The 10,739-nt window shown below is 38.3% G+C and overlaps 1 protein-coding gene across 1 annotated transcript in view; it reads right to left on the bottom strand.

The window, feature by feature from the left end:
- EFHC2 (EF-hand domain containing 2) overlaps window positions 1–10,739 on the bottom strand; it is a 56,243-nt gene that overhangs the window by 29,151 nt on the left and 16,353 nt on the right. Inside the window, exons 5-8 of the mRNA XM_057378213.1 lie at window positions 8,575–8,798; window positions 5,312–5,566; window positions 3,723–3,833; window positions 3,260–3,398 (exon numbers count right to left, since the gene is read on the bottom strand). Coding sequence (XP_057234196.1) covers window positions 3,260–3,398; window positions 3,723–3,833; window positions 5,312–5,566; window positions 8,575–8,798 — 729 coding nt within the window. The remainder of the gene's footprint in view (window positions 1–3,259; window positions 3,399–3,722; window positions 3,834–5,311; window positions 5,567–8,574; window positions 8,799–10,739) is intronic.

Here is a 10,739-nt window from a genome sequence, read left to right as displayed (position 1 = left end):
AAAAAGAAAAAAAAAAAAGAAAAAAAGAAAAGAAAAGGCACCTGCATATTCACAAGCATATTGAGAAGCTGCTGCTCAGTCTCCAACACGTGTAGTGGAGAGGTTAAACACCGGAGACACTGACCTCTGACGAGCCTAGTGAAAATTGGCAGCAGGCTTTAATACCCCCGCTGAGGGGAAAGCAAGGAGTCAGCTGTTATCCCTGTTATCCAGGAGCAGCTGCCTGGCCTACAGCACACGGCTCTGCCCCGGCAGAGGGTCAGGGACAGAGCCTGAGAAATGAGGGGGTGGGAGGGGTGGAGAGCTGGGACAGGACAGAGATTGCAGGGTGCTGTGAAAAGGGTCAGCAGCCAGGCTTGGGAGGTGCCGGGACAGGGAAGAAAAAGCAGTAGAAAACCAGATTTTAYTGGTTTTGTTCCATCTTGAGTAATCTGTTATTTAAGAAAGAATACTTTAYACTTTGTACTAAGATACTGTAATAAGTGAGAAGGACAAGTATCAGCTTCAGCTTCTCCCCACTGCACATCTGCCTATTTCCTATTTCAGCAGGATGACCACAACACCTACGCGGCTACAGAGTCTCTTTCTCCTCTTTTGAGGCTGTACTATGAGGTCTGGACAGGTTAATATCACATTAATTCATTTTCTCTTGCATTTTCTCCTGCATTCATTCACAGTACTTCCAGGTGACAGTAATGTCATCAGCTTCCTACTGAAGAACATTAGCTACATTTATTCATGGAAAAACTCTGCTTTTCACATATTGTACCGGGCAAACCCCACATTAGATATATATCATGTTCTCAAGAGAAATCTAAACTACTCTTAATTCTCCTAAAAAGTCAAGAYCCATGGGCAAGGAACTTGTGCTGAAACTGCAGTGTCAAAAATAAATGTCAGCCTCTATAATAGCTTTGGCAGAATAATATAAATTGAAGGGGAGTAATGTAAAAACACAATAACAAAACAGCTGGATTGATGCCATGAGGTGCTGAGAACTGTGCCCTGATGTAAGAACTCATTTATCCACTTGCTTACTCTTTCAAGTAAATGGTCTTCCTGGACTGGAGCTGCAATTAAGTCTGTTCCAGTGTTTAATTGGATTGGAGTGGAATTCTGAGCACTTCGTGGGACTGAGCCCACTGAGAGTACCTTGTACATCCACAGACACACAAAATGTGTAACTCACTAAGAGTAAAAGGTGAACACTCACTAATTCTGTCTAAAAACCTGCTTCTAAGCAAAAACCTACCCTGATTCTACCCCTGGTCCCTTCCAGTTAAAAAGTCATACCTACATTTTTTAATCCTTGTGGGGAAAGCAGGCAAGAATTTTACAGCAAAGTGTGTAAATCCCTTAGCTCTAAGAAAGTATTTTCTCTGAACAAGACAGGTTGCATCAAGATGAATGGTTTTCCATGTTAGCCAGAGTCTCTGCCATCATATATCCTTAAAGGTATGTGTAAAACACTTCCCAGTTTCCCAAAGGTCTCAGCTAGAGCACATCTTTGTGTGTTTGGTGTCAAGGAGGCAGAGAAACTGGAGAGAGCACTGAGAAAAATTATCACAGACAGAAAATAATGGACTATGGAGAAAGACTGAAAGGTTTTCCCTTAGCAGCAAATGGCCTGAGATGGGGGCAGGGGAGTAACATTTTGTGTTGGAACAGTGGTAACGCTTTGTGTTGGAATAGTGTTCAAATACGTACAAGGTYATTATTAAAAGAGGATACTGAGCAGTTGTTCCCCAAGCACAACAGAGGCAAGAGAAAAAAATTACTCTCAGTTTACATAAACCAGCTTCAGAGTAGCTTTCAAGCAGCATTTTTAATGATGATGTTAGGACAAAATACCTCTGGAGGCAAATACCTTTACTGGAGAACAGGAACAGACTAGACCACCCACAGTCCCAGTTTTCTAGAATTCTGCACATCAGCAACTTCTGATTTCCCCTAACTTGCAAACCACCTAACTTTAACATCCAGAGACATAACCAATAATTACTGAGCCAGCATTAGAGAAGGGAAGGGCCTTACTGCTTGTTTGATCCAGGATGGTCAGCTGCATTTCATTTCTTTCCTGCCCTGAGTCAGAAATCCCCATTCTCTGTTCAGGATAATTTGCTAAGACAGAGGATATTGCTGCCAGAAAGCAGCAGTGGTCTTGGCTGAAGAAATTCTCCGAGCAGAACCCCCTGTTTTGTATCTCTAGAGTTAAATTTGTTATTATTACAGATAATACCATGGTTATTGAACATGGCTTCCTCACGCACTGGCAAGAACAGGTTTACTTTGATACAGACATGCCAAGGTATTATTGAAAAAGTMCTAATGAGAAATATTTTGCTAATTAAGAAATTCAGTGATTGAATGGCAGTGCTACACCATTTAGCTCCCCCAATGCAACAGACAAGCTCTCATCCCCACATGCCCTCTATCRATCACAAGGTAACAGAAATAGTGTGCTCAGGTGTTTTATTTCAGCGRGGAAAGGCCATAGGATTCTTCCAACCATCTCTGAATAGTCAGATGCTCAGCTATATTCACTGAATGAATAAACTGCCAGAAAATAACTAAGTCATTTTTGAAGGAAGATGTCCATGATGGAAGCATTAGCAAGTCTGACTGGGGACATTCAAAGACAGATAAATGAAAGACCCTATTGTTACTCATTTCCAAAATGCTTTTCCATAAGGGACATAGTTGCTGAATGTTTCCAGAATTGAGTGCTGGAACTTCACAGSATACACACTCTAATAGTACAGAACACACAAAACTGCATTGTAAAATCCAATAATGTGATAGAGTAAAACTGTCATGTCAGAAAATCTTATTATGTGAGAGTTCTGACATCCACATAAAATGAAATGTAGTATAAGGGGGAATAAYTGAGCTCATTCCACTTACCCACTTACTACATGCTCTGTGTTATTTTCTGACTGCAAAYACAGCTATTGGAAGGGGGAAAGAGAAGAAGAAATGGCAGTCTATCCATGTGACTATTTTGTCACTGTGGTTTTCAAATAGAGGCATTAGGAACAAAATATGTACATTTTGTGTTAGTTTTCAATGGAGCAATATATGAAAAAGCCTTCTGGATTACCTGCAAAATTACTGCTTTGCTGCTAACAGCCTACAACACATTGTTATTGCTAAAGGTTTTAATGAACATGTTTTGTCAGCAATAAAATTTGAAGACAGCTCTGTTAAGACTTAAARGTATAAAAATGCTCATAAGGAAAGGATAATTATCACTACTTACCAATTCCAAACTTTTTTCTGTAATGTTCTTTAGTGAATTCATCACAATCACAGAGCAACATTTGCCTTCCCCAAACATTAATTACTGCCCCTATTCTCAAATCACTGTCTTTGTAAAATTCCTGACGCACTGCTCCTGTCTAATAAAAGAAGGAACATTTATACAGCAGTTCCATAAATCTCAGAATCACACCTTTCTTAAAACCCAGGTMATTTAGTGTGAGTGATTTAACACACAGCCTTCAAAGTCCATTGGCAAGAATATTTCATCCCATGTTAAGCTCCTTCACTTCTATAAATGTGGGATTTACATACAGTAAATCTCAGTAGTTTTCATTTGAGCTACTCTCCAGTGGCAGCACAATTCTATAAATAACTCTCTTTGTTGTAGAGGATAACAACCCGAGAAATTTACAGAAACTACTGTAAAGATATTCAACAGCTGGAGACATTCAACATCTGACCTGCAGAATATCCCGGATGTAATAGCCTTTGTTTCTTTCTGACTTTCCCAACACATTGAGAAGAGTTTGATTGGTGATGGTGCCTGGATGATACAGACCAGTGGGAGCATTCTGCAAGAAAAGAGACCAACTCTTCAGCAGCACGGGTGACAGTGAAGAAAGAGAACTCTGTTACCTTAGAACCAGCAGGTTTGTTATGCGCTGGCTGTTATTGTAGTATTTTCCTGGGAGAATTTTTAGTAAATTTTAAGGTTCTACCACCAAATCCAAAAGCCAGTGTTTATTCCTAAATGCCATGGTTTATTCCAAAAGCCAGTACATATGACAGAAGAAGCATTAAGAATCTTACTCTCTATCAAAGTGGAAAGTCTCCTTTCTCTTGGAAGCAAACAGAAAGCAAAGGTCAGCACACCCAAAGTACCACATCATTATGAACATCTGCTCTAAAGGCTTTATTTCTATTTATGTTTATGTTATTATGTTATTTATATTTATATTCATATTTATATATAAACTTAATACCAGTATGTTAATTTTTAAAAAATTATTAGCTGCTGATGCAGGGTAATCAAAACTAGTTGTTTTGTCTTACCACCTTCCCTGTCACCCCAACTTTTGACTCTGCTGCCCTTCTCAAAATTTCCAGAGGAAAAAGCCAKTCCTTTAAATTGCAACATGCACTTCAGTGGTAGAAGGGGTCTGATACCACAGAGCCACTCCTAAAACAACATCTCAGAACACAGGATGCCATAGGATAAAAAGTGTAGTATTTTGCTGGTAGGTTTTTACTATAAAATCTCATATACATCAATAGCACCACAAATAGATTATCAGTGTTAGAAGGAAAGGAGGAAGAGACTCCCAGTATTTTGTTCCATCTGATGATATTCTATCATCAGGATCTGTCTGGAGTGATACAGAAGTGTATCCGGATCAGYAATTTTATAATAATAATGGGTTACAGAGGACACAAACCCTTCGAAGATTTCTCTGAGTGGAGCCTTTCTCATGATTAATGCTCAACAAAGCTTATTGATGGATTCCTATTGATTTTAACTGGCTTAGCTTAAGGTCCCAAACCCAGAAACTCAATTTTAAGAAAGCACACTAGATTTGCTACAAAGAGGTAATTTTAGAGAATACTAAAACTGACATTTCCAAAKGCTGTAAATATCTGTCATAGATAAAATCTGAATTCACCTCAGTTTTACATAAGCTTATCAATATTAATTTTCTTGTCTTCCATTATTGCAGAGCTTTATTAATACAGTTACCTTAATACACTCATATAGGAGAAAGAAAATCATAGAAACATCTCTCTGCCTAAATGCTCCTTTTAGTTTAAGCATGACAAGCCTAAAGATACTTTTCCATCATTTATTAATGGAAAAGCCTAAAGATGGAAAGCCTAAAGATACTTTTCCATCATTGCTACATGAATATGTGTGTAAAACCTAAATTACAATTAATACTCTGAAAACACTATCTAAATATCATTATAATCCCAATASAGGATTTCCAAAACAAGGCATTCAATATTTCTTAATTAGTGGAAGAATTTGAATTACATTGAAATTTTCATTCCTTACCTTTGGAAGCTTAGCTCTTTTGAGGAAATATGGAACAACATCCCGGCCTGAGTTGTCTGGTAAAATTTCTCTTACATCAATAGTATCATCAGACAAATAATAACGAAGAATAAGTTCTCGTGGGCCATAAACATGGGAYTCTGAGTCATACCACACACAAGAAAACCCTAAAACTTGTCCATCAAACTCCAGAAATTGTTTCAAAGTGTCAAAGCGCATATAAGGGCGTAAAGGGTTTGTGCTCATTTTACGCCGCTGGTAAAGGAGAAATTGAGAGAAACATAATTTTAATTATTTGCTCTTAAAAACAGGATCATGACTATATGGTACTGTTTAACCTTAGAATATAGGTTTAGGATTTTCAAATGGAACTGYGTTATTACAACAAATGAAACACTATTTATGCCATTATCAAAGAAATATTTACATGGTTGCTGTGCCCTCAGAAAATGTATAGAAACAATTTTGGATTGGTTTTAATGCTTGTTTTTCTTGCAACAAGGTACTTTAGATCAGACAATTATTAAATTATTTACAGTGCAGCTCATATTTTCAATGAACTGCCCATGGTAATCAGAYGACTACAAATCCAAATAGCATCACTCTTATTGATTAACTTCCTTCAAAATTATTTCTAATAGATAATGTGGTATTAAGAATTAATTTGTTCTTTTCCCTTTGGTATTTTCTTTCTTCCAACTTTAAAACATAGGTTATTAACTATGTTACCTATTACACAGTTGGCAAGTACTGGGTATGTTTGTTCTCCTCTCAAAACACACCCATAGATCTGAATGCAAATTTTCAACTAAAGATTCTTTCCAGCTGATGTGACCTATGACAAGAAGCTTCCTGCAGTCATGGTTGCTGCAAAGCCAGTAGCACTGCATTAAACTGGATCCCAGGATGATGATCCAAACCAAGGACTGTGTTTATGTACTCTTAGTTCACATATATAAATGGTGACCAGAACAGTGTTTTCTCTAAGTCAAAATCAGTATGTTGAAAGTGCATTAAAAAGGACAAGACAATCCTTCTCATCTACAAAATTTCTTCCAAAGAATGGTGGCGGATATGAATGAGACAGTATTAGCTGAAATGTGAACAGAATAAAAATGTTGACTCTGGGTAGTMTATATCATTGTCTAAATTTCTCTTTATCCACTAATAAGTCTTCTGGCCTTAAAATTTTATATAAGACGGAAAAGGCCCATTCTTTCAGAGCATCAAATGTTAAAATAAGGAGAGTAGAACCAAGTTTTTCTGGCCAATGACCCTGCTGATGTGCAGCACTCTTTCCATTCCAAGCATATATGCCAGAACTTAGTTATTTACCTCCCCAGTGCTCTCTTCCTCCTTCCTGCCCCTTGAAGATGCCATAAGCAATCAAACACAGCCACAAAACAAAGTAACATTGTTATCACCATGCATGGGATACCATCTCCAACAACACAGGGTGAATTTCTTCATGGAGAGGGCTGCCAAGCACTGGAAGAGGCTGCCCAGGGAGRTGATGATGTCCCCATCCCTGGAGRTGCTCAAGGAACACCTGGATGTGGCACTCAGTGCCATGGTCCAGTTGACAAGGTGAGCATCAGTCAAAGGCTGGACTCAGGAGCTCAGAGGTCTTTTCCAACCTAAACRATTCTGTGACTCYRTGAGATRTGAATCTAAGTGGTTTACTGCGTTTTTATTGGTCTCGTTTTCTATGCCATCACATTCCTTACCTTCCTTCATACCTTCAGTTTCTGGCCATGTATTTGGAGTCCAGTGAAAACCAATTTGCTCAGAGTAGTCCAGAGCAATCAAAAAAAAAAAAACCTTCCACAAATTAGGCACAAGAAAGTGAAAGCATAAGGCAGCCAGAATCTGCTAAATAACTTTTCTGTAATTCCTCAGCAACTGAGAACATCAAGACACAGATTTTAGTAATTTTTTTTGTCTTCTGATGCTCTAACCTTTTTCCCCTCTCCATTCTCTTTAAGCACAGCTCTAAACTTTTTCTCCTCTCCATTCTCTTTAAGCACAGATATGCCCCAAACCTGAATGTTTTGCTTGTTGTTTAAAAAAAAATAAAATCTAAGCAAGTTAAGCAGTGCCATACATAATGTTGACACAGTCTGACAGTATCAAGACAACTCAGCATGTGTTTATATACACAGCTGTTACCTACAGGGACTGAGTAAGGGAAAAGAAACCCATGGCCAGGCTGAGTCACCACAACACAGAACCAGATGTATTACAAATGCTGCTTTTCACTGAGGGACAGGCAGCATGAAGAGAAACCAAATGTCAGCCTGAGAGTGCCTCAGAGACATGGAAATTGTCCTACACATCTCAGTTGTGGTCACCTTCCTGCTGCTGAGACCTACAGCAGTTTTCTCACTGGGAGCACTAAGGATGCCACAGACACAGGGAGCTGCTTTCAGAGGACCAGGCTGGATCTGTCACAACAGGCTGCACATCATGGGCCAAGAGTCCTAAGAGTGATCTGCACTCATATTAATCAAGAAAAATAGAACTGAAAGGAATGTCATAATTCCTGACAGAAAACATCACTCTTTGTACTACTCCCAAAAAAAAAAAAAAAAAAAAAAAAAAATCCCAAATCCAGCCAAAGGGAATCCACATAGTATCTAGGAGCTGTGAGGTGAGATTTTTGGAGATGTGTATATTTGTACATATGTGTTCTCACACACTCACAAAAGAGGGAAGCAAATAAAATCTCACAAGTCTTAAAACTGCAGAGCACTGGGCTCTGTATGGCAGAAGAATTTGCTTTATATACACAAAGACCTGTTAAAAACATGTAGGGGTAGAGATGAAAGATAACATATGAATAGGAGAGGGGTGTCTGCAGGAAGCCATGGGTATGCTGGATACACAATTCCAATTAGATCTTCCTTTAAAGACTTTTAAGTGTTTAATATCATTAAATTAATAAGCAAAATCATAGATAGAACACGTAAATTACAGTAGAACATGTACTAGGTACATTTTTTTTTCTTTTTAATACTTCCAGGTTTATATTATTTTTCTTATTAATTTGGTCCTGTTTTAAAAGGTGTGTGAACACTTCAGGAGAAAATTATTTATACAGTACAATGAGTCACACACCAAAATTTTTAAAAACAGATTTTCTCTTGGGATTTACTATGTTGAAATAGTAACAATTGCTGTCAAAGAAATAATTTAATGGATGTTACTAATAGCAATTGTACTTTTATTCAAACCAAGTTTTCACTACTGCTGCCTCCTCTGACCTGTTCCCGCATTGTGGTGTAGGGATCATCCGGACGGCTTGCAGGGGGATTTACTCTGATTCCTATCTTCCTCAGGAAGTTTTTTGTATACAGGTCACAATCTATAATCTTGTATTTTCGGCCATAAAAGGTTACTTCTGTGTTGATATTGAAATGATACATAGTATAGAACTGATCTTGGTTAGGAGGTGGAAGTGGGATCTGATGCCGTCGAACGATGGGTCCTGTAAAACAGAATAAATTCATGCAGTAAATAATATTTGCTCTAAAGATCTCTACCCAACTAAGTTTAGGGGGAAAAAGAACTGTCCTAGCAAGGAAAAAAGGTGCATGGAAGAGGGACATTGAACTGACCTTCCCTAAGGAGCACATGGAAAGTAGAAAGAAGAGAGGTGAGCTAGGCTGATTCAAAAATACAGAGCCAGGACCTCACAACCCACAATCTAAAAGGAACATTATCGAAAAGAAAAAGAAAGGCAAGAAGAAGAGGGGAGGAGAAAAAAGAGAGAATATTTTAACTCTGTTAAAGTAATTRCACACTTAAATTTTCTTATTCATAGTCATTAAATCAAAGGACTGTTATTCTGAGAGTATTGAATTTGATTACATTTTAAAGACTAAAATTAAAAGACATTAAAAGATGRGGAAACTGCTATTGGCCTATCAGCTGAAAACTCTCAAATACATTGATGAATCGGGTGATGCTTCAAAAGTACTCACTGCTGATGAGCAAGAAAGTGGRACATCTTTCATATGAGGAAAGGTTGAGAGAGCTGCATCTGTKCAGCCTGGGACAGAGATGATTTGGGGTTGGGGGCACCTACGGATGTTTATAAATACATCATGGGGAGAACAAATRAGATGGAGCCAGGCTCTTCTCCATGGKGCCCATAAACAGGATGAGAGCAAATTAAAAGATACAAAATYACACCTGAGCATACACCTTTTTACTGTGAGCATGATCAAATACCAGAATAGGCTGCCCAAAATGGTTGCAAAGTCCCCGTTCTCAGAGATACTTGAAACCCAAAAAGGTCATGGCCCTGGGCATCTGCTCCAGCTGATTCTGTTTGGGGCGGGGGCGGGACTAGACAATCCTAAGGTATCCCTTCCAGCCTCAGTGATTTGCAGGTACTACAAATATTTTATAAACTACTTACAAGAATTTTAGAATCAACTTAAAAGCTACAGCCTTAGTAGGTCACACAAATTTGTAAGACATACATTAAAGATAGAAATGAAGCTGCATGGATGACCAGCTCTGATGTGTCCCAGGTTTGCATAGAATAGCAGATCAGCATAGATAGGACTAAACCCTTTCAACATTTTGAAAGAATAAGGACAACTGTCAAAGTCTTGCCACATCAATACCTMCATATAATTGTGTAAGAATACCCTGCAGAAAATAAAAAGATGGTCCAGTATTCCACCTCATGCTTGCTGCTGTGTTTACCAACCCAGACACCTCTGTAACACCAGCTTTACAATATGTATGCTCACTGGCTATGACCAGACAGGAATCACCAACCCATAATATTATAATAGTTACTGCCACCATAAATTCCCAAATTACAGGAATTACAAAAGGTGTTGCAACTTAAAAACAAATACAGTAAACATGCAAAAATTCCCAAACTAGAAATARTCCCAGTACCAACCTMCTCCTACACTAATAGATTATTAGGCACAGTTAGMTGAAAGGTTTATCTCATTTTTGCTCACTGGATCTCTTACCAGTGCCCTCAGCTGTGTACCTGCTGTGGTTTCTCACTGAATCCCTTTTGATGGTTTTACAATACTTCGTTTTGGAAAGTAGGTGAGGGTGGAGAGTGGCCTGGGGAGAGAGGGGATAAGGAGAGGCAGAACAGGAGGGAGAAAGATACCATTGTATGCTTTGTTTGGTGWTTGAATGGCCTTATTCCTAGGTTAGTCCATGGAAATTCTTCACTATTCACTTCATTTCCCTGWGGACTAATTTGTATGAAATACCTTCCTTTACTACATTAGCAGAGTTGTTTGTTGAATTCTAATTCCTACAATGAAAACATGTCCTTAATTTTTCAGGGGAATAAAGCAACAAAGCAGATTTACTTTATGCACCCATTAAAATAATTATTTAAGATCCATTCAGCATTCTGATGTTTTACATATACCAAATCCAGTGG

Source organism: Malurus melanocephalus, unplaced genomic scaffold, assembly GCF_030028575.1.
Source record: "Malurus melanocephalus ecotype Western Australia unplaced genomic scaffold, MMel_1.1 scaffold_348, whole genome shotgun sequence".
NCBI lineage: Eukaryota > Metazoa > Chordata > Aves > Passeriformes > Maluridae > Malurus > Malurus melanocephalus.
The sequence above is the reverse complement of the archived record's forward strand: the minus strand, read 5'-3'. Positions and strand labels throughout refer to the sequence as shown.